Source organism: Anomalospiza imberbis, chromosome 19 (genome assembly GCF_031753505.1).
Source record: "Anomalospiza imberbis isolate Cuckoo-Finch-1a 21T00152 chromosome 19, ASM3175350v1, whole genome shotgun sequence".
Taxonomy (NCBI): domain Eukaryota; kingdom Metazoa; phylum Chordata; class Aves; order Passeriformes; family Viduidae; genus Anomalospiza; species Anomalospiza imberbis.
This window is the reverse complement of record NC_089699.1, coordinates 11,662,743-11,686,844: the sequence shown is the minus strand read 5'-3', so window position 1 is coordinate 11,686,844 and position 24,102 is coordinate 11,662,743. Positions and strand designations below refer to the sequence as shown.

General features: G+C 39.9%; 1 protein-coding gene across 2 annotated transcripts in view; it reads left to right on the top strand.

Annotated features, from left to right (window-relative positions):
• Window positions 1-24,102, top strand: part of SMURF2 (SMAD specific E3 ubiquitin protein ligase 2) — a 60,004-nt gene that overhangs the window by 12,195 nt on the left and 23,707 nt on the right. For both annotated transcript variants that reach the window (XM_068209765.1, XM_068209766.1), the window contains exons 2-4: window positions 15,441-15,479; window positions 17,081-17,189; window positions 23,889-24,022. In XM_068209765.1, coding sequence (XP_068065866.1) covers window positions 15,441-15,479; window positions 17,081-17,189; window positions 23,889-24,022 — 282 coding nt within the window. The remainder of the gene's footprint in view (window positions 1-15,440; window positions 15,480-17,080; window positions 17,190-23,888; window positions 24,023-24,102) is intronic.

Genomic DNA, 24,102 nt, shown 5'->3' with positions numbered 1-24,102 from the left:
CATGTCTGCTTCCCAGGGGGATGTTCAGGATCTGTTTGGTTTTTAGGTATACACTAAATGCATCACTTTCTGCTGAAATAAATCTGTTTATCAGCTTAATAGAAGAATAGCTAAGTTTGAGAGTTGAGGTGTGTCTTTGTTGTTCTAAGACTATGAAATCCCTAAAAAATAGAGTACCATTTTAATCAGATATGGTGTTAACTGCATTTCATAAAATTACCTTTTTCCAGCAAGATGTTTTGTTATTTGCACACATATGCACGTTTAGTGGTTTGTTTTTATTCTGAGGGCATGCTTTCTTCATTGTATTTGGCTAGGGTTTTTTTTTTTACATTTTAATTGAAGTATTAACAATATAGTTATTTTTGTTATAGTGAACCATTTTATTGTTTCAGAAATGAATGAATCATATATTCTAGATTATTTTTTCCTGGCAAATATTTTTCTTTAATGGTTCCTCAGTGCTAGCTTAAGTTGAATAATACTTGATACCAACAGATGAATAATACTTGAAATACAGTATCTGATTCATCATGTCAAATGTTACAAAGAAAAACCTTATGAAACTATATATATATATATATATATTTACACAGGTCTTTTTACTTGCAATAAAATCAGCTTTATGTGGGACTAGACTGGTTGTGTAGCTGTTGCAATGCAATGAAATAATTATGCTTCTTGAGTCTGTTGTTTGCTCTGACTTCACCTCCATTTCCTAAAATCCCAGGACTTTGTTCTCTTTCCCAGGTTTCTCTCCTCTGTCCCAGCTGGAAGAACAGGTGCTGGCTGTGCAGCTGGGCTCCCAGACCTGTGTTCCCTTTGCAAGGGCAGGGTGTTTGCAGTGGAGTGTTGGATGGATTCTGTCATGAGGGAAAGGGTCAGAGGGCATCCTCTGCTATGCTATAAGGCAAATACAATGAAATTTAATTTTGGTAACAGGTATGGCAGAAGGTAACCACAGGGTGGTGTGGAAGCTGCTCATGGTAAATGTTCTTTGCATGTTGAATCACAGTTTCTGTATGGCCTTTCAAGTCAGTCCCAGGTGGAAGAGTCCAGGTGCATTTCCTTGAGTGCTCAGCATGAATTCAGCAGCCAGATTTGAATGATAGAGATGAGTAAGTGGCTCCACAGCCCCCTGAGAACGCAAGAGAGCAATGTCAATACTCAGTATTTTTGTTAGCTGAGTGTGCATTCTCTATACTGATGTTTAAAACATTTAGAAGAGTAAGAGTATCAAAAGAGCATCTAATATGTGGGCATGTGTTTCTGTGAACACTCTGTGTGAAACCTGTAAAGAGCAGGTCTGCTGTTTTTTGTATCTGTATAAGTGGTTTATGTAATCTGGAATTTAAAGGATTAAGTTGTGGTAGATTTTGTTTAGGCATAAAAATATACACAAGTTGTTTTTTCATATGTTTCACAAATTCACTATAGGGAGGTTAAAAAAAAAAAAAAACCAAAAAAAAACCAAAAAAAACCAAACCACAAAAAACACCCAAAACAGCAAAACCCACCCAACTCTCCCCGTATTTCCTCTCTTGCCCCTACCCGAGCTTCTGTCCACAAAAATACTTATAAACAGCAAGTAATGCATTTTCTTTTGCATACAAAGCTCTGGGGAAAATGAGGAAATGTTTTAGTATCTGTTAGGCGTTTAATACTTTGTTTTGCTCTGATTTATGGTTCAAAGAGCTGTGGAGGCCTGCCTAAAAAAATAGACTACACTCCCTGTGAGTTTGTTACCTTTGTTTAAAACAGTCAAACCTCTACTGCTGGAACTCAGAAATTCATGGACAGAATGACTAGAACAGTAAAAATGACTTTTAAAAATGTGATTATTGGATAAACTGGTATGAGCCCAGCTGCTGAGGATAAATTGATTTTGCTATTGCTTTAAATCTGTGGTGTGTTGGTATTTTGGCAGAGTAAGAAAAACAAGGATATTAGAAAGTAATTTACTGCCCTGGGATTAGTGAGGAGTGTTGTGTATCTGTGACTGGGGCAGGCCAGGCTGGTGGAGATGTGTCTGATAAACAGGACGAGGTCTAGTCTGACAGCTGGCAACAATAGATTTGCTCAAAGTCAGGTGTACTAAATTAGCAAATCTATTACAAGGCTACAGGAGAAATCTCACAGAAGACAAGCCTTGTAGGCAGAAGTGCTGCCAAATGGGAAATGATTCATCGTCTCTGAATGGGATGAGCACTGAGCAGAAGCAGTTTAAACCTCAGACTGCTTTGGCTCATAAACCACCAAATATGCGATTAACACTTTATCTTCTCCAGTCCCGTGGTTTTTATTGTCTCCTGAAGAACAGTCTGTATTTAGGAGTAAAATCTGTGAGACTCGTCTGCTTCTTCTAATCTCTCTTTTGTAAGTTTGAATGTGTTTAGGTATTTTTTTGATTTTTAGCTAAATGACAAAATGTTTGTGTGCACCCTAAAAAGCACTCCTGTCCTGTGACTCTTCAGCAACAGCACCTTTTAGTGAGGACAGTTATGTCCAGGAGTGCAGGCACAGCTCCCTGAACTGACTTACTGGAGTTTATTTGCTTATATTTAGTGAAAATACATGATTAGCTGGAGATGTAGTTCAGTGTAGGATGCCAGTTCCAGGGTGATCACTGCATCTTGATTTTTAGTATTTTAAAAACTTGCATCACTCTAACAATTCCGTTCATAGTCTACAATGCTGAAAGATGAACAGGAAATACATTTATGAATTCTTAAATGTAGTTAATGCAGAAAGGAGGTACAGTTTACAAAGTTGGATGAAGCAATGTAAAAGGGGAAAAGCCTGTGCCCTCTTTGTCTCCATATAGCTGATCAGTTATTTAGCGTATCTCTGGTCTTATTTTAGTATAAATTGTCATATTGGCTCTAAGATACACAAATGATAGAGAAACTAAAGGAATTGGGTTATTTGAAGGTGTTTAGTATTAAATAATTGAGATGTCAGAAGATGGTTGTGAGAGGAAATAACATTGTACTTGGAATGTTAATACATTTGTTTAGCAAATAATTATATTTGGGTGCCCTGGGATAGCACTCAATTAGAAGCTGAGATGTCCAAGGAGCAGTGTGTCTAGGAAATGCATGTAAAGATTGCTCTGGAAAACTTGGTCTGCTCTTACCTTGCTTGTGCAGCCATGTAAGAAGTGGTAGAAATCAGAAGTTATTTAGTATAACCCTTTGTGAGCAGAACTGCGAGACGTTCACGGTTCCTAGAGTGAAAGGCTGCAGGGAAATGAAGGTTTTCCATTTCTTTGTCCCCTCAAAATCCCCATCATGTGCACTCAGACTGTCTGAAGTTCATAACTGGTGTTTGAGGTCCTTGGAAATACTTGGATGCTCCTTGCACTTGGAAGCCATTCTGCCTTCTGTAATGAAATCTTCTTGAACTTGTTGGGAATATTTTCCTGGGTTTTTATCCATCTGCTGTACTGCTAGGAGTGTTGATGCACAGTGTTACACTTTTTGCATTCATGTAATCACCTTACACTCCTTTTTTCAGTCTCAGCTCCTCCCCGTTATCTTTCTTAATCTTCACTCTACCCTGCTTAATATCTTCTACTCTGTGTTCTTCTTCCTCAAAAAAAATCTTGTCGTTTTACTTCTTGAGCATTGCATCTTCCCAAAAGATTTCTGAAGTTGTAGTTTAAATGGCATGGCAATGATTTTGGGGCAAGATCCTTTATTTCCATGTATTGGTGAGCTATTTCATCTGAATCTCTTAGTGTTCTGTTTCTTTAAGTTCCCTTTCATATTATTTCCTACAATATTATATAAATTGTGCCAATTTGACTAAATAATTTAAGCAACTTGTGTAAAACCAAAGTAAAACAAAACCAAGGTTTTCCTGTAAGTTGCTTTACTTCAGCTGAAATAAATAAGATTGCTCATTCAGTTAGCTCATCTCTCTTCAACAGCAGCAGCTTCTTAAACTGTTTGGATTTGTTCTGTAGGACACATCTGTTTAAACAGAGAAACCAAACAGAATCTGTCCTTATTAAAGGACTGCAATAACTTAATCAGTTAATAAATGGTATAGGCTAACGATGTAGTAATCTCCTGGAGATGAGGCTTCATGGGTGTGTGGTGGGTGTTAAGACTGGACTGAGGTACATGAGAGTTTTAATGATGTTTGAATGGTGACATTGTCTTGGTTTTCCATGTGTGCTGCCTTCAAGCAGCTGGAGTTTTCCTGATTTAGATGATGTTGCATTTCTGCAGGTACAGACAGAATTCCATCATCAGAGGCATGGCCAGGTAAAGGTGTGTGTGTATAGTCCACACACCTTCCTGCTGACCCTGTTGTATTTTTGGCAGAAACCAAACTGTCAGGATCCAAAGACGAGCAACTTCCAGAGTTGAAAGCATTCCACTAAAACCAATTTTCCAAAAAAATGTGAATATAGGGATGTTGTGCTTAAATATTTCAACTGTACTAAATACGAAAGAGGCAGGATCCACATGTTATGAAGGAGACAGAATGTCTGAGGCTGTGGATATTGATGGTAATGCAGGAGGATGTAAGAGTATATTACTCATCTGTATTGCTCCATGTAATATCAGTACATCATGTCAGTACATCAGGTGTAGTAATAAAACAAAATTGTGCTGAACTAGGAGTTTGGATTAAGGGCAGATGCTTAGTTAATGATTTTTGCTAGTGATAGTATCAAAATCACGACTCTCTTGAACTCTAACATTATTTTACTTATTAGAGGAATATTTTTCATAAATACTTAAATATATATTTGAGATGCCAGAATTCTTTTTTTCTCCCTAATAAAAGTTGTTGCCCAAGCTTTTCTCATGAGTTAGGAATTATTTCTTAAAAAGCATTTGACAATCCTTTTGGTAGTACTGATAAAATGAATATGTACAGCATTTTGCCGGAGTGGCATGGGAATTACTTGTGAAGGGTGAATTATGTCCGTGGTTTTGGGATCTTTTTTTTCTTTTTTTTTTTTTTTCCCCTGGTTCTTTTCCTTTCTCCTCTTCCCAGGAAAGCCCCAGCAGCAGTGGTGTTCCCCAGGGACCATGTCTGCAGCAGAGACAGAGTTTTGAGACTTCCTGTTTAAATCACACGTGTGGCCAGCCTGGAACTGCTGGGACCCACAGTCCCTGACACCCAGGAGTCTGACTTAGCTGCAGGTGCCTCTTGTCTGAGCCCTTTTTAAAATTCAGGGCATTTTTGTCCAGTTGGTAATTAGATCATGAATTTCTTTTGTTGTTGCCTCTACTACAGCTCATTCAGAGGGTGGAGAGGTTTACTGCAGTGAAACAAATCCAAGGGCTCTCTGCTCCTTGCTGCCAGGTTTGTCCCCAGCACGTTGCATGAAATACATCAGGCAGAGCTATCATTTATTTCTCCCATTAACTTTTCCCCCCCTACTCCTGTTCCTGTCAAAACAAACTGAGAAACAGATGGGTAAATTTCCATGTTACCTTTTTTATTTACCCATCAGAGGAATGATCCTGTGCTCCTTTAAGTATTTTACAGGTTGTTAATTTTGGATTAATTGCTTCTGTTTTGGTTAAAAACTAACTGCTGGGATTGTAAAGAAGTCTTTAAGGACTGAAGTAAGATTTTTAGCTCAATTTACTCAATGTAAGAGTTTGAGATAAGAGTGACTCCCTTTTCTTTGCCTGAGCCCTTAAAAACTATTTTATTCCAGTATTTCTTGGAAAATTGAATTAGAGTTTACTTCACTCACACTTAGATATAAAAACCACCTCTGCATTTTGGGATTAGTTAATTTTGGTAATGGTACTCTAAAGATTTTTTTTATGGACTATTTTTTTAGTGTTACAGGAGAGTAAGAAATAATTGGGACTGTAAGAGCCAACATAACAGCAAAGTTGCAGGATTGTTTCATCTTTTTAATGGATTTCTGTTTCCCACCCTGATTTTGTGTACTGGAATGTGATTTTATACTTGTCACCAATATGAGAAACAGAAGGAATAACTTTGAAATTGGTCTGAAAATTGATCTTTGCTGACTTTTTCCTTTCAAGCATTCTAGTGGCTGTTAATTTAAAGCTGTGTTGTTCCCCCCACCCCAGGTGACAGCACAGTTTTGAGTCTCTGTAAGTGGTGTCTGTCCCACAGCTCCACGGTACAGTAGTGGTTGGTTTTTCAGATGTTGAAAAATGGGTGAAATGGGATGGTTAGGCTATTTTGGAGAAGGGTGGAGAAGAGAAATGGAATTTATAGTGTATGAAAGTTGTGCATTGGAAACATCCTGGCTGGTCTGAGAGGCTCCATCCACAGTGAAGCAGGAAATGCAGATATTCCCAATAGCCTTTGTTTTCTTTAAGTTTCCCATGTGTTACTTCTGCTTCTTTCTCACTGAGCTGTTGCTGAAGCCCTAATTTACACAGAGCCCCGATGAACATGGTTTATTTGTATGATTCAGCTATAATTTACACATTTGGTATTTAGCTAAAAAAAAAAAGCCAACCAAACCTAACTTTTTTTTCATCTACTTACTCAGCCTAACTTGAATCAATGTGAATCTCCATGAAAAGAGACTTGTAAACCTTTCTGGTAGTGTTTGCAGTGCCTAGGGAGGGCTGCTATCTTCATTGCAGAAGTGGCAGCATAATTCCTTTCCTTTACCTCTTGAGAGGCGTATCAAACAAACTGGACACATGAATAGGGTGGGTGACGTGTGTGGCAGCGAGCCCATCGCTGAATGAATCTGGGAAACGTGAATGCATGAGCTGCACGAAGGAGGAATTCAATGGACTGGGGGGTTTTGTGTTTTGTTTTACTTTTGGCTTGGAGTGGAGTAAGGGAGGAGAAGTGGAAAAGGAAGCCTTTTGTTTACAGTGAAACAATGCTGTGAAGTAGACATCGTGATGTAAAAACAGGAGTCTAAACATGGCAAATCTGGGCAGGCTCCATCTGGCCGTGGCCACGAGTCACTCAGCCGTCCCCGCACAGACTGCTGGAGTCTGGAGTCGCTGTCCTGTCGTCCTTCCCTTACAGGAATTTAAAATAGCCTTGGAGACTCTCTCCCAGAATTTTATTATTGCATGAGATGAATGATTTATGGGCGTAACTGTTTCTATCCAGTGATGCATTGCATCTTTGTTCTCTCTGATAAATGTGTGATGTTTTCATTTGGAGTTTTAACCTCCATGAGTTACCCTATGTGCAAGTTATATGGGTCTGGAATTCTAAATCTAGTCACAGCATAGCCTGTTCTTGTGGAGAACTTAGAGTGAATCTGTTAAACAGAAATTGGACTGGTTTTGTGTTAGATTTTGGCATCTTTCACAGTAGTTTAAATTATATAGCATTATTAGGGCATTTGTCACTTCTGGATATGCATATTGCTGGATATTGTGGGTATTCACAGTCACAGGTTTCTAAATGACAATGCTTATAATGTATGTGATCCTTGGAAATGGGTTTCACTTCACATGTAATGTATTAAGGATTTAGCATCTGGCTTGTGTTGAACTTAGAGGAATGTGTTTATGGGAAAATATAGAATTATAACAATTAGTAAAGGAAATTATTGTTAAAAGTGCTTTTCTAGTACCATGTTTATACTAATGCATATTTTAATTGAGTTTATTTTAAAGCTGTCTACCTTGTGTTTGGACATCAGTCTAGCAGTGATGCTTTTATATGTCACTCAGAATATTTCTCTGCAACCTGGCATGTTAGTATTAAATAGCACTTTAAAAATCCATTAGTACGTTTGAATTGTTCCAATGCCTATTCTTAGTAAGAGTTAGAATTGCTACATGATTTTAAGTTTGCATTCAATTTAAACGAGGTTTATAGGTCTGTAAGAAAATAGAAATTAATTTCCTACCAGTGTAAGCTGTAGATGTGCTGGGAGGTAGCTGTGCCTGTTGAAGATGTCACCATCCCTTCCCAGTTGCCCTGGCTCCCATCAGGAGCAGAAGGGATTGTGTGATGCAGCTCCTAATTCACATCAGGAAAAGATACCCAGGTGCAGCAGCCCAGTGATGGTGTTTGGGGTGTGCCTGGCTGCTTGCCCTGCAGCTCTTCCTGCTGCAGAGCTTGCATCCAGGGATGGGGGAGAGTGATTGCCTTGGATGTCTCGGGGCAGAGTGTCTGAAATCAGCATCAGCCTGTCCAGTGTCCTTGGGTGAACTGGGCTTCCATGTGCTGGCATATGGCACCTGCAGCTCCACCAGTGTGCTGCCTCCACTGGGCCCTGGAGAGGGTGGAGTTTGGAGTGTTAATTTGGGTGATGCTGAATTTTACAATGAAGTATTGGGGAAAATAATGATCCTACCGTTCTCTGTGTGTGTACATGTGTTGTACTGACTCTAATTTACAGCTCACTGGGTTATTCTGAATTTCTGTTGCTTTGTGAGACCCAGAAGGAACAGCTGTCCATAAGTAAAACAGAGCAGCCTGGAAGTAATTGTGTGTGTAGTTGCAAGAGAAGTGCTTTTTTGTGTTTTAGTTCTGCATTTCTGAGTGTGCTTTGGGAAATGGAAAAGCTGAATGTTTAAGAAGATTGTGTCTCTAAAAACCTGAAGGGTGTTAACTGGTTATGTTGGTATACTGGTGGCAAAATCTGCTTTTAACTCAATTTTGTTTTTAATAAAATAAATTTCTGGAGCTGCAAAACAGAGGCAGGAGGAAAAACTATATGTCTACAATAAAATGAAAACATTGAGGGAGCATTTTGTTTTATGGGGTGCACTTCTCCAGTACAACTGCAGCAAGGGCAGCTTGGCTGATCCTCCCTGCTCTGCAGCCATGTGCTTGTGCCCCTTCCTTTTGCCACAGGTTTGCAGATGGTGTGACTGCAGGATAAGTCTGTGCAGCTCTAGGAGCCAACAGTGAACTAATCTGTCTCCCCAGAAGGTTAATTTTCTGTTAAGCCAGTTCAGCTTCCTGCTCTACCTTGTATCCCTGTGCTGGCTGGACCTGCTTTGAGGGAGGAACAGCTGCAGCCCCCTGTACTGTTGGGTGCAACCTGAAACCTTCCAGCATGCTCCCATCACCCATCCTGCTCAGAATAATGGTCAGCTGCTGTGTTCTGACCCATTTTGCGCTGCAAGACCTTGACTCCAAACCCCTGTGCACCTGTAAAATACAGTATTTGCTAGGTTTACCTGCCTTTGTGTGTCCCTTCTTGACAGCAATCCATTGCAATCTTCAAAAATGCAGGAATTTCATTAAGCGAAAGTAAGCTCAGTTTTACGGTCATGTTCTGTCACATTTTGTTCATTTGCAGAAAAAGCACCTTTCAAAGGAAATGGATCCTTAAAAAAAATCCTCAGAGAGATTAACTGTAAAATAAAACTTCATGTGAATAGTTAGGGTAAACAATTTTGCTTCAAAACCTTAATTGAGGTAGTTATTACCTCAACAGCTGTGTTTGCAAAATCCATACGGCGTTATTTACAGCTCTTTGTTCAATAAATAGTTGAAGACCTCCTGTTCTGTATTTTCCCATGTGGGAATTCAGGCAGGTCCAAGGAGGGAATGCAAGCAGAAAAATATAAGTTTCTCGTGAGCGTGCCAACAATGGAAGAAACCAGTAGGAATGTGTTTAAAAATGTTTAAAGCATTGAGCCATCCTGCTGGAACCTGCGCACGGTGTGCTGTTTGCCTGTCACAAATGGCTTTTCTAAAAGAAATAAGTGAGTTTTGTACATTGTGGAGAAATGTACATCATGTCAGCCTTAGGTTCAAACACCCGAGCAATTTCTGGGTCCCAGGGGCAGCCATGAAAGCGAGGAGGGGCGTGAGTGTGGCTTCATTTGCCTTCCTCCCTCTCCCTCAAGCAGGCTCATTCCAATCAGCAGTGTAATTGGAATGCAACCACAGTCTGGAGGAGGAAGGGGAATTTTTGGCAAGGAGAGGCAGAGCAGTTGGGAGCTTTATTCAGATTAAAGCATAGACGACCATTCATTATCAGTACAACACACATTAGCAACAGCACAGCATTGTGTTTCTACAGCTGGGACTTATTTCAGTGATTGTATTGCCCCGCATAGAACATGCAAACAACTGGGATCTGATCACAAAACCCAACGCTAATGGCTTTCAGTAAAAGATGGTGTTTCTGGAGGGGAAGAAAGACTTGTCTTCAAAATGAGCCATTGTGGTAAAAATTGATAGGCAGCCTGTCGCTCTCCCGTGTGTTACATATGTTCTTGAACAAGTGCTTTTTCTGGGAGAAAAACCCTCGGGGAAGGAAAAAACCAGCAGGAATGAAAATGTTAAAATTGTTGGTTGGATTCAGAAGGCTGAACTTGTTCTTCTGTGGTGATGACACGTGGAAAGCCAGAAGATTAGAAAACATAATCTTAGCTTTGGACTGAGTGCTTTCCTCCCCATAACCTCAGGGCTGTCTGTTGACACAGTGTGGGTTCCTATGGATGAATGGCTGGCATGGGATGGGGGGATTCTGCTGAGCCATGTGTAGACTGAAATGTGTTGATTGTGTGCTTCCTTCTGCGGCGAGTGTGCTCACTTCCATGGACATTCATGATTGTTTTCATTTTCTTACTTGTCTTCCTTAATCTTTCTTTGGTAGTATTGGTGTGTCTCAAATATGCACATTTAAAACTACTTACTTAAGATGGCTTAAGCAATATTACTTTAACATAGGAATTTTAAGACTAATATATCTATGAAATTATTGTCTACAGCTGTAGCCTGAGGTGTTTGTACCTAAGGCTGCTGTGTACAAGCACATTTAAACCTTGTCATGTGTCATAAATAAAGAGGTGCATAATAACAGATAACTGAGTGCTACAAACATGCAGGTAATGTAACACTAAAACCTTCCTGTGAAGTAAAGTAGTGATATTCCTGTTTTGCAGGTGAATGTGGTGAACAAATTGGCTACAAACAGTTTGATACAGGCTGGAAATCCCCACAAGGGTTGAATACACAGCCCTTAAATGTCCGGGCTCCTTGAATTCACAAAACACTTTCTTTCCTTCTAATGTTGCTTCCTCAGCTCTCATTCTGGTGTTACCCAGCCTTTGGAGGTGAATAGATCATTGAAGACTCTGAGCTCATGTCTGAGAGGTGGTGATTCTGTGAAATCTCATAGATCTTTATCACTTTTTACTTGTTTTCAACGCAAGCTTCCTGCATTGGAGCTCCCTTTCCACTTCATGGGCTTCACGTTCTTCCTCCCTCTATCTGTGGAGACCTGGTGTTACTGATATTATTCTGAAATAAACATATTTTTAATACTTATAAAAAACAGCAGTAATGTATAACATAAGATGCCTTCCCTAACAACAGCTTGATGTCATTAAAAGTTGTTTTTTTCTGTAAAAATGGTTCCAAAATTAGCAGCAGTAGTAACGAGTTCTTCAGTATCTAGCAAAAAGAATAAACACTTCAGAAAATGAGAGGGAAATATTTATCTTTCTATAAAATTGACCTTTTCAATAGTCATAGTTCCTTTCAGTTTTTATGTGAGTTCAACCAATTATTCACCCCCTCTGTAATTGCATGTAAATTTTAATAGCTAACATATAGATTACAGGGGTTTGGGGATACTAAATATTTTGCATTTACTTATAATAGTTAAATTATTTTTCAGTAAACCGTAGTCAGTCACAGGAGTAATAAATAAGAAAAAGGAAATTGGCAAATATGATTCACTTAATGCCTATTTTTGAATATTTGTGGACTGTGTAGCAAAGCTGTCATAGAAGGAGACTGGGTGGCTAATAACATTGTGCTCTTTTCATGTTTCTGTGAGCAGACCTGAGTAGCATATGTTAGAATGAGATCATAAAGCATGATAAAAAAATATTTAATGTATGTATACTATGTAAAACTGGTGTGCTGTTTTTCTTGGCACATATACATTGGAATATTAATGTTCTCCTTTCTGTAGACTACCCAGGAAGTCTGTAATAAACAGAAACATATCTATCCATTGACTCACTGATACTCTGTAATGAATACTTTATCTACACATGTGTGCTAGAAGCCATTAATGTCATTTGATGATGCACTTATGGTACAGCACACCCCCCTGTTCTTTTTCAGTATATCCAGCCATTGGTTTGCATTCTAGTTCCAGTGCAAGTTTAAATAGCTTAACCTTTTGTTTCAAAATACTTGTAACAAAAAGTGCCTTAAAACAAGCACATCCAAATAATAAATAACCTTCTGCAGTGCCCCTGTGCCTCCAGAGGATCCATTAGTGGTGGGGCTGTGGAGATCTGATAACGATGAGCATTGGGTCCAGAATCATCAGCGCTTTAACTTGATTTTGTCAAGGGAAAGAAACCTCCCTCTAGTTCTTTCTGGGTTTTGAATCTTTAGCTTAAATTGAGCCTAGCATAGAGGACTCAAAGATAATTAAGTCCCGTGAGTTTTGTGAGAATCATTGCCTGGGTAAAGAGGAGACCCTGGCAGTGACCTGAAGGCAGAGGAAAAGGCTGCAGCAGATCCTGCGCTGCCGGACCACGGGAGAGCCTGCGTGGGAGAGGGTCTGTCTGAATGCCCAGTGGGAAAACCTCAGCCACAGCCTTCAGTCAGCCATGAAACATAAATCCATAGGAAACCAAACTTCCTTAGCTTTTATTCTCAAGGAGCTATTAATCAGCTGGTTATCAGAATATTCAGGACAGGTTTTAATACAGTGTTGAAACTGTTAGAAAAGTGGAGCATAAACTCTGGTACTTTTCCCACTGGTGGGAAGAGTTTTGTCCAAAAAAAGTCTTGAGATAGATGAGAGCTCTGTGTGGAAGAAGATTGTTTCACTTTGAGCTGAGCTGATGCTCCTGGGACCTGGGCTTTTTCACCTAGAAATACCTGGCAGAGAGGGTGTTGTTAGTGGAGGCTTTCTCAGCATCTCTCCTGTTTTTTTAAGCTGACAAAGCCAGAGAGGGTTGACATCTGACTTTCCTTAAGTGTGGTCACTAGAGAGGGAAAAGTTGAGACAAAAATATTTGTTTGTTCACTCATGGCTAATTGTTGAGGAAGCAGTTATTAGTCTGTGTGCTCTGTGTGTGCTCAATCTTATAAAAATGAGATTTCAGTTAAATTGCATTGGCAGGCTTGCTTTCTTTTTGAAAAGAAGTGTTTGTCATTAGTTAACATTACAATTTCTCTCAAGAATAGTTGAACCTCTTTTGTCTTGGACATTATATAGTTTCAGGAGCACCCTGTGTGGCTGTGCTGTAGATGAATTTTGACTTAACTATTGAATTTTTAGCCCTCAGCTTCACTTGACGCTTCTCATTACTTGTAATGGGTAAAACTGTGACAATAATTATGTTTTTTTTAGATATTTTAGAAAGTTGCCATCTGTATAAGCATCTATTCTACTTCAAGTTTTCAGCACTAGATGAAAGGTGGCTGGTGAGCAATAACCTATTGCAGTTCTTGGGCTGATGATGTCTATTGTGTTATCACTCATCTGAGGATATTCTTGGTGTAATAAAACCTTAAGGAGCAGCAAAAGCAGTTTTTCTATTGCCTCTTTTTTTTTCTCAGATGCCTTTATGTTGTTCTCAATGTTCTGGATAGAGTAAACTTTAGATTGTTGGGCACATGGAAGCCTTTGATAACTGTGGATTTTTTATTACAACATCCAGAGAACTTTATTTGATTTATGGGGCAGTGATGTGACAGTCTCTTTCCTATATGTACTTGAATGCTGGGTATCAAATACCTGAAACATCTGACTCTCTATTAGTATTTTATTACTGTTGACTGTTCAGATTGAAATTATTGGGTGCAAATCCCTTAAATGGAGCTCTGCTTTAGGACTACCAGTATGTCTTTGAATGGAGAGAAATTATAATTTTTATCATTTTTAAAAAACCCCAGCGTCTACCAACCTGGAACCAGGCACTTCTTTTTCAGGGTAATAGTATTGTTAGCAGCCCCTTATATCAAACTACTGTGCTGAATTTTTCCTGGGAACTTTCCTGTGGAACAGAAATGTCCCTTTCCTGTGGAATAGGTCAGTGTGAAGGAGTTGTTCTGTGACTCCCTGTAGCCACTGATAGGCATCTCCTTGTGTTTTATGAAGGACCAAAACTCCTCAGACCTGAGCAGAGTTGTAGCCAGATTTTACAGTGCTGAATTCCAGTGGAAAGCCGCTTCATTAAAATGAGCATTTTTACGAATGTAAAAATTGGGAAAACATGAATTCCATGTTTAGACTGTCCAGGGTGGCGCTTCTCTGCCCTGGCTGTGGAGATCTCCATGGGAGTGCTCACGGATTGCCTCTGCCTGCTTTTATTCAGGCAGAAATTGGGGATCAGGAGCCTTGCAGGATCAGTGGGAGGGTATTCTGGGGGGGAAAGGATGACCAATGGTGTTTGGTTTTAGGTGGTGCCTGTGGGATGTGATTATTGGATGCGCTTTTCTGTCTTTGCATTTCCTGGCAGTAATAAATATTGGCGATCTCATAGGAAAAATATCCAAGGGAATCATATAGTGAGGAATTTCTTGCAGCATCAGGTTCCAACCAAATAACTCTTCCCACTCCCCCCTCCTTTTTTTTCTAATACTAGCTGTGGGAATTCATGCTTTTACTCAATCCCCAAGAATCCTTTTGTGTTATCAGTAAATATTTTAATGTTTCACAGGGGAATCTAATATTTCCTGCTGACTTAACCTGTGATAATAGATAAGCATAGTAGTTGAGCAGTGGTGCAGTTTGTGAAGAGAAGTCTTCTTTGTGTACCACGGCACCTTTATATGAAATTTGTCTCCTTTGACCTTTTATTTATTTATTTGTTTATTTAAATTTATTCTCATAGGAGATTGTTTTCCCCTGGGTATTTTTAATTGACAAATTAAATATGTTCCTTCCTTTCAATTTAAACAAACAAACAAGCAAAGCCTGAAACAATTATCAGCTGCTACAAATAAAATATATCTTTGGAACCATCAAAACTCTGGCTTTAGAAGTTAGTGTGCTCCACCCAAATGCTTTTCAGGTAAAACCTTTTATTTGTAAAGGATGCAGGATAAAGAAAAGCCTTGGCTGCCTGGTTCTACTTTTTGTGATCAAGGAAGCTTTTGCTGGGAGGCAGAACTGAGCATAAGCCCCTCCTAAGTCCCAGCACGATTTATGGTGAAGCAGCCAGGAGTGCTCCAGGTCCCTCTCCGGGGAACTCACAGTTGGCAAAACGGTTGAGGAGGGGAAAAAAATGCCTTTAGGTTAGTTTCACCACGTGAAACTATTGCCTGAGGAAACCACGACCATCTCACTTCCACTGTTACCTGCCTCCAGGTAAATTGCTAAAAGATGACACTTCCAGCTCAGCTTTCAGGAATTAATTCCCGTGGCAATATAAATGGTGAAGGAGCACAATTGAGTTATGTTAGTTTTATTTTAAGCAAGATTTTCTGAAGTGCTGGACTGGTAAAATAACTTTTTTATTTAAGTTGGCAATCAGTAACTTAATTTTGTATTTCTGTTCTTCTTGCAGTACTGTGTGCAAAAAACTTGGTGAAAAAGGACTTTTTCCGTAAGTAGCTGTTACAGTTTTATACATTTATTTATAGATGGAATAAATATTATGGAAGTTCTATAGTGCAGTGTTTGCATATGATCATTATATTAAGATATTTGCAGTAAGGGTCTGAAGGCTTTGATGTTTTATTTCAGGGCTTCTATTTTTGTCTTAGGTGACAGTCATCACAGAATCATAATAATAATTAAAACACTGACACACTGTGTCTGTTTTTATGGGAGTGGGAAACAAATTTACCCACTCAGGCAAATTACATGTTTTTCAAATTTAGTGTCATATATTTATTAAGTCATTTTTCATCCAAGAACTTTTTGTCAAGCAAACAGATGTGCTCCTTAATTATTAATAGCCACCTCTTAACACAAACGTACTCTGAAATTATATTTTAATTAATTTTAATAATGTTTTGAAAGAAGTGCTCGGAAGTAGATTAAGAAGGCAGAAAGGAATGCTATTGTCTGTGTCCTGCCTGCACAGATCACCTGCCTGCCACCTCCCTTCTGGGAGCAGGAGGAATTTAGAAGAGCAGACCTGAGCTTTGGAAAGAAATAGAAGAGGCCATGATCCAGAAGTATACTGTGATTTGAGATACTTCTAGAACATTGCTTATATCTGAATTCCTGTATTGATTGCAAGTTCTTTGGTGTTTAACAGTTTGATCATGCCTGAAAAAATCCCTCAGGATGTGCAATGTGTGGTGCTGAAGCACAGATGTCCCAGGGTCCCACTCCTTTGTCCCCACGTGCTTTCTGTGACACGTGTCCTGAGCCCTCTGCTGCCTGACCAGCTCTGCCTGAGTCACCTGAAATGCAGCTGGCACAAAATTGCACCTCAGCAGATGTGTTGAATGTTACCTTGGTTCCTCCAGCTGACTCACAGCACTCGATGAGGGGAGGAATGAGTGAGTGTGTGGGGAGAAGGGCAGGACCTGGGGAATCAGGGCTGGGACCATCCCTCGGTGTCAGTTCAGCAGGAGGTGCTGATCGTGGGCCGCTCTGCTTCTGCTGCTTTTCCACCCCGGAATCTGGAGCTCAGCACCATCTTTACACTGATTTTTGGTGTTCAGATGGACCTGTGTTCAGTATTTCTTAGGTACTGAGCTGGCAGCAAACGGAGCACAAAGCCAGCAGTACACCAAGTGGATCCTAAAAGCAAAATTACCCTTCAATAGGCAATTCTCTGTTACACCAGTATCAGCCAAAACCGTAATTGTGATTTGATTTTAAATATATAAAGAATGTAACTCTCTTTTCTCTGCCTTTGGCTTCTTTGCATACTGAGAATTTACTCAAACCTAAATTAGGAAGATTAAGGTGTTTTGATTTTTTTCCCCCAGTGTGTTTGACTTATACAACTTTTTCTTAGTCCATGCCAGTCCATGTTTTCTTAGTCCAGTCCATGCCAAATAAATTGCTAATTTACTCATTTCCTGTGCTTAATATGTCATGTTATTCCCATTCATTAATTAGGGGTCTTATTTATGAATAAAAGGCAAATAAATCTTCAAATGAAAGATGAAATAATTGAGCCATGTTAAAGGACTTCAAAGCATCCTGATCCACTTGGTAGCTTTTTTTTTCTTTTCCTCCTCATAGGACTTCCTGATCCCTTTGCTAAGGTTGTGGTGGATGGATCTGGCCAATGCCATTCTACAGATACTGTGAAGAATACACTTGATCCCAAATGGAATCAGCATTATGACCTGTAGGTGGTAACAGTGATAACCAAAGGTTTGAAGTGAAATCCTCTAAATTACACAGACAATGTCAGATGTTCTTTATCCTGTCCTGTGTATGGCTTGAAAAGTATCCCGGAGTTTATTAGTTTGAGTGAAAAGTACACCTAGCAAAACTCCACTTTCTCATTTACCTCAGAATTTAAACACTGCACTTGTTTTTCTGGTGCTGATGTCTGCAGTGTGCTTACATGGACTGCAGCATTGTTTTATTGTGGTGTTTTCATGGTAACACTTCTGTAAAATGAAGCAAGTAATTGACAGTATTTCCCTTAAACTGCTCTTCTCTCGATGCAATTTTTGTTGGTTGTGGTGCTACAGTGTCTTTTTCTCTGTGTGCCTTTTATTCAATTTTCTCTCCTTTCTGTCATTTTCTGTCCCAAATGTTCTTCTCACTCTGAATTATTGTTATCAACACTTGAGGACCTTTTGGTGCTTTTGAGCAGTAGAATCAGTATGGCACATATATGTCATGGTTTTCCTCTCTTTCTAAAGCACAGAATATTTCTGTACAATATAACTTATTAAAGCTTTGATTTATATGTAGGTCTCTGTGCATGCTTTATTTTCCTTGTCTTTTATTCTCTATCTTTTTTCCTTGGGATGAAAGATGAGGAAGAGAAATGAGCTGTTTTGCATCATTGTATTCTCCTGTTCTAATCTCTGACTTTTTCCCCATGGCTCCATTCCCTGTCCTATATTATTAGAAACTGTTTGAGCATATTTATGTTAACTTTAGCCATCACCAAACCTGCAGCAAATTGGTACTGGTACACAGGCAATTTCTTGTCCCTCTTTCCCAGTGAAGAGAAGCAGCTTGATGGGTCTCACAGCAGAATATGAAAGGCCTGGTTTAAAGTCATGTCTTGATCTACTCCTTATTTGAATATCCAAGACTAAATGTGTGAAGTCATTGTTCATAATGTGTTAGTGCAGGATACAGAACATTTTCTTCACTGCTTAACAAAGTATCATGGCAGTTTAGTGAAATAATAAAATTATAGTTTTATTATCCAAACCCAGTTCAAGCTTAGATTCTGCATGTGAGACTGTAATTCATATTCATTAGAGAAATGGATACAAAACCAGCTTTAAGTTCATGTGTAGCAAATGGCTCTCTTTTCAATTGAAAGAATTCTAAGTCAATTTGTTTTTTTAATGGTACTAAACCTATCAAAATGTTGATTTGTACAGAATGGAGGTTTCAGACCTTTGCCTTTCCATGTCCTCTCCAAGGATCAGAGTAGAGCTGAGGAGAAATCCCTGAAGCCAAGCACAGACTTTGTTTTTTGGTTAGATGGGTCTGTTAATGAGCATTAACGCACAGCTCTCCAGGGGTAGAAGGTGGGAGGTGCTGCCAGCATGGCTGAGTGCAAATCCTCCTGTAACCTTTGTGCAACTGGGGAAGGGACTCTCCTGTAGGAGGAGTGTGGGCATCGTTTGGCACTCTGTGGGATTCTGTGTGGAAGATGGCAAAATTCTGTGTGGAAGTTGCTGGTTCCCTGTGGCTGCCCCAGTACTGGCCAGTTTGAAGTGCTGTGGGACAGTCGTGCTGTCTGGAGTGGCTGTCAAGGATGCTCAGTGCTCCATGGGCTGATGATTTGATTCCCTTCTGGAGAAAAGAAGCAGAGGACGTGGGAAATGAGGGAGGATGTTGATATGCAACAAGAGTAATGGAAAAAAACTGTAAAATCTTTAGAAAAAATTCCTTTCTGGTTGTAGCATTTAAGGAAGGATGATGAGAAGGTATTTTTAGGTTTAGAACAAGCCGTGGTTGTATCTGGATACTGTATTGTCTTTCCAAGACTGTGATTGTAATCCACAACATATTATAAAAAGCAGAGAGAAAAAGGGGGGTTCTGGCAGACTGTATTGCTTGAGCAGATTTGAAGCATCTCTTGCTGGATTGTCCGAAGGAATTTAGACCTGTGTGAAGTATTTTTTGTGGGTGGTGGTTTGTTTTCTTCTTGTTCAGAGAAGTTCCCTTAAAAAAATAGATTTGGTTGAATTAGTGTATTATTTTCAATATAAAACATTGTCCTCTGGGGAAAACTACTTTGTTTGATTCTGACTGTTGAATTCCCTGATGGCAGAAGTATATCCAGTATTTCTAATCCAAAGTAAAATTTAGTGTTGTGTCAGGCCTTGTTATTAGAAAATAATCCTTTCCCTCTCTAAATTTTCTTCATAATAATTTAACCCCTTTTGTTATTCCTTACTCTAGGGAAATGTATTTCCATTTATAAACATCAGTCACATTGTCTTCACTTCCTATTTAAAACAGCAGTAAAATATTAAATCTCTTTGGTACAACAACTCACTGCCTGGCTATTATTGTAAGGTAATTTTTTTAGTGTATAATATACTCAGTGTCAGGTCTCAGCTTTTCGTCTGCACCAGATATTAAGATAATTTTTTCATGTACCATATGGTGGTAGATGCAAATGGCACAGTCAAATGGAGCTGTTGCAATACATTCATGCAGTAATGTCTGAATTAAGTTGCTAATTCCAAGAGAATTTTGTGGCTTGCTAACCTGATTCAGCATAAGTAGATATTCTGTCGTATAAGAATTTTTAGAAGGACTTCTGCAGTGTTCTAAAGAGCAAAAAGGAGCTGGCTTCTGCCTTATGTGGTTGTTAATTCAGATCTTAGTGTGAAAAGGAAGTGGTTGAATTAGCTGCTTGGATTCTTCAGCCTGGATGGGTGTGTGTGTAGAGAGGGGAAATCTGGGAGACTTTCCAGAAAGAAATTGCCAAATAGTTGCTGTCTGGCTGTAGTTTAATGTCAGTAAAATACCATGCTTGCCCTGGATGTATTCCCCTTCCTTATTTTCTCTCTTGTTTGTGTTTTCCCTGTTGTTCACGCCTTTCCTCAGAGCTTTTGAATAACTAGACTTGACACATTTACAGACTTCTTGCATTCAGAACTAAACTACCTAAACCAGCAGTTCAGGAACTTAAATCCCCTTTTTCTCATCCTTCCCCTTTCTTCCCTCCTGTGGTAGCCAGACCTCTCCATTGCCCTCTGCAGCAGCCCCTGCCCCTAAGGCACAGCAGGTCCCATCCCCTCTTTCTCTCTGAAAGGTGTTTGTACCATGATCTCCACCAAAACCTGCTCCTGGTCCCTGCTTTAGCCTGTGCCCCTCAGGTCCTCACCCCAGGCTCCCCCATGGACTCTTCTCCACTGGATCTTCACCCAGCTCCCACAGATAACTCCCTCTCTTCCCAAAATCTCCTCACTGCAGGTTCTGCTGCTCTCTGGTGCCTTCACATCCTCAGGCTGCTGCACTGCCCTGGCGGAATCACTTTCCTTCCCCAATCCTCTGACTCTATTTTATCTAGTTAATGCTAAGGAGCCTGGATTTTTCTCAGGGAGAGAAGGCAGCAGCTCTGCCTAGTGCTGCTTTAGACAATCCCATCCTAGATTAGCTCCTGAAGAGCCATCAAACAGCTCTGTGCACCTCCTTTTCCTTCTCCACGTGGTGCTTGAGGCCCGTTGGACGAAGCTGATGCGCTTTGCAGCAGCCAGTGAGTACCACGTGTCCCTGCTCCATTCCTGCTCCATTCCTGCCTCAGCCACAGCCCCTGGCAGGTCCTGGGGACCATCCCAGAGGCTCAAACACCCTTCAGTTGCTGCAGAGATGGGAAATGCCAGGAAGGAAGTGAATGAAGATGGGAGAGAAAAAATTGGGGTGCTGTTTTTCATTCTGTCTCTTCACACCCTCTACTCCCCAGTCGGAAGGCTGAGATTATATTAGGAAAAAAGTCAGAAATGGGAAAATGGAGAAACAAACCAAGTAATTTGTCCAGGTCGTAAAAACAGTCTGCGTGACAGCATGGATTAGAAATAGGGAATTCCTGGCTTCCAAACCTGAGTTCATACCTCGTGATGCTGCATTTTTCTCTCTTTCTGGAGGGAGTATGTCTGGCTTGTGATCAAGAAGAGGAAGAGGTGTGTTTTTTCAGGAATATATTTTTCCACTTTCTTCATTCCACATTTCTTCAGTGAGGTGAACTCTTCAGAAAAAGTGTATGTAATGCCATGGGGATGAAAAGTCACTTGATACCAAACCTTCCTCAGTGGCAGGCAAAATAACAATTGTCCTCGTGTTTTTAATTTTTATTTCAATAATTTAGAAGTTTCTAATAAGGCATGAATTTGATTATTTTTTCTTAGAATTGGAAGTGCTAAGACTAGGGAAATTAAAATTTCTGAACATGCAGTTCTTAACCAGAGTCTTTATTGTAGAGGTTCAGAAAATATGGAAGTGAACAAAATGTCTAAGCAATTGAATTTCTGTGTTTCCACTTCATTAATGCTAATCCTGTTATCTCTGTTGAAGTACTGAAGCTGTGGAATAAATATTGCTGATAGGATAGAGGAAAAAAAGAAATATAAGCTCCAATAACTTTAATTACCAGGAGGAAGAGAGAGTCATCCCACAAAATGGGGGGGTTGTGGTTGTTTTGTTTCTGGTTTGGTTTGTTGCACTTTATTTTTTGGAACATTCTTCTTTAATAAAAAATAAAATTCCTAGCTCAGGCTTTTATGTTGGAACTTTATTGCCAGATGATGTAAAACAAATGTAACTTATCCACCAAATGAATTGGAAACGTCAACTCGTCCTACTGTCACTCTCTAAATACAACCATGGGTTTTTATGCCTGAAATGATGCAGAGATGTAGATGAAACATTTTGCTCTAAAGCCAACTAGATGTTACTTAACTATTTCTTTTCTTCCTTTATTAAAAAAAGAATGGACATTTTTATTTGGAAAAATGCAGCTTGTCTTGCTTTTTTTCCTTTTAAAGTGTGAACCAGCCCAGGTTTTGGGTGCAAAAATCAAGAGTAGATTATAGTAGAATGTGCAGTTCCCACCTGCTTGGTGTGGATGGTGACTGTTCCTCCCAACCCTGAGAACCTCACCCTGAAACATTACAGGAATTCTTGAAAATTGTGTTGTGTATTCAGCTGTTCTACATATTATTCAAACTGTTCTGTTGTGAAACTGTGTTTAACCATATACCTTTGACTTTTTTAAAGCAACAAGGAAAACGGGGAAATTCAAGACAGGTCATGATAAGTCTTTATTTTTAAGTGCACCTAAATTATTCTCATAAGAATTTATTTTAAGTACATAGAGCATTGTAGACTGAAACAGTGCACGTGATTACCCATCTTCATCTCATTTCTTTATGCAAAATTGGCATTGTCAAGGTTGTAAGGCAAAAAATCTGACCTATGTTATATAGTCGGTTTACTATTGAAAAAACTTTGGGGCTTTTTAATGTGAAGTTTGTGTTTTATTTGGGTTTGGTTTTGTTTTTGTGTAAATGTGCAGTGGTTACTTTTAACCATGAGGTTTTTTGGTCTTCTACCTCTTGGGTCAGTTGCTGTCTGCAGGTGGGAAAAGGAGGTTGTACAAGTTCTGCTTATTGGAAAAGGAAAAATGGGAGAACTGTTAACCTGATCACAGCTGTAATTTTAAGCCATGCCAGTTAGTTCAATTATTTGGTTTGCCAACCTTGACAGTATCATTTCTGTCTTTATGAAAATATTAAGATGTTTGAAAGCCAATAAAGCCACAGACAATGGGGAGATGTATTTAGACATTGGTTGATCAGTTTTCATTCAAAAACAAACAAAAAAGAAGCACTTGGAACTAAACTAAGGCCAGAATTTGTGGTCTGGGAAGAGAGAACTACAAGCAATTCTTGGGATCTAAGCCATAGTTAGAAATTCATTTCCCTCAACTTGAAATAGCCATAATAATTCAGTATTGGCAATCACTGATTTATCTTGAGTATTTTGAAACTGTCCTCTGAAAGTTTTGAAAACAAAAACAAGCTCGCAAAGTAATTGCCTCTGAAGAACAAAGCTTCAAACAAAAAAAAAGCAGAAGTAAAACAGCCTGCAGTGTCCAGGTTTCCCCAAGGCAGTGCACACAGACCCGGGTTTTGCCAAGCACGTCGGTGGGAATGCTGCGAGGAGAGAGTCCTGGGCAGGAGGGGAACATGGCACTTCCCAGCTAAGCCCCGCGTGGCCTGTTTGTGTGGCTGTAAGGTGTAATGTGTGTCCCAGACATACATTACGGAGGATAAAATAGCCTCCCTGTGCTCGGGTAACTGCGGCTGTGTGATGGCTTGGCCTGACAGTGCTGGGGGTCCCTGCATTCCTGGGGCTTGTAGGAGCAGCCACCAAGAGCTCCCGGCTCCTGCCCCGCACTGGGGCCGCTGTCCCTGCTCCCACTGGCCCCAGACACTGCTGGGATGCCATGAGCATCGCTCCCCTCGGGACAGGCTGGGCTGGGGCATGGGGCTGAGCATGTTTGTGGCTGCTCAGGGAGCTGTGGTGGAGGGCCAGCCCGCCGCCTGCTCGTGTTGCTGTTTGAAGAGATTTCGGTTGGCTCACGTGAATGCCCCCTTCCAGAATCAGGCTTTCAGAGCAGTTTGTATTCAAGTGAGCTCCTCCATGAGACATGCTTCCACTGAAGTACAATGTACATCTTACCTGCTGATGACTTGCTCTCTTTTGCCATTACAGTGTGTGTTAAATTTTTTATGTAGTGGTTGATGATCTTTCTTCCCCCCAAGGTGATTCCTGCTGCATCATCAAAGTGTTCAGTAAGTGCCACTGACAGTACTGTTTGTCCCACGTTTTTCAGATATATTGGGAAGTCGGATTCAATAACGATCAGCGTGTGGAATCACAAGAAAATTCATAAAAAGCAGGGAGCTGGTTTTCTGGGTTGTGTGAGACTTCTCTCAAATGCAATCAACCGCCTTAAAGACACTGGTTGTAAGTAAGCTAAGGACAGGTTTCTTCTCTTTCAGCCCAAGCTTGCATGTACAGGCTTTTGAAGAATGACACTTAATTGG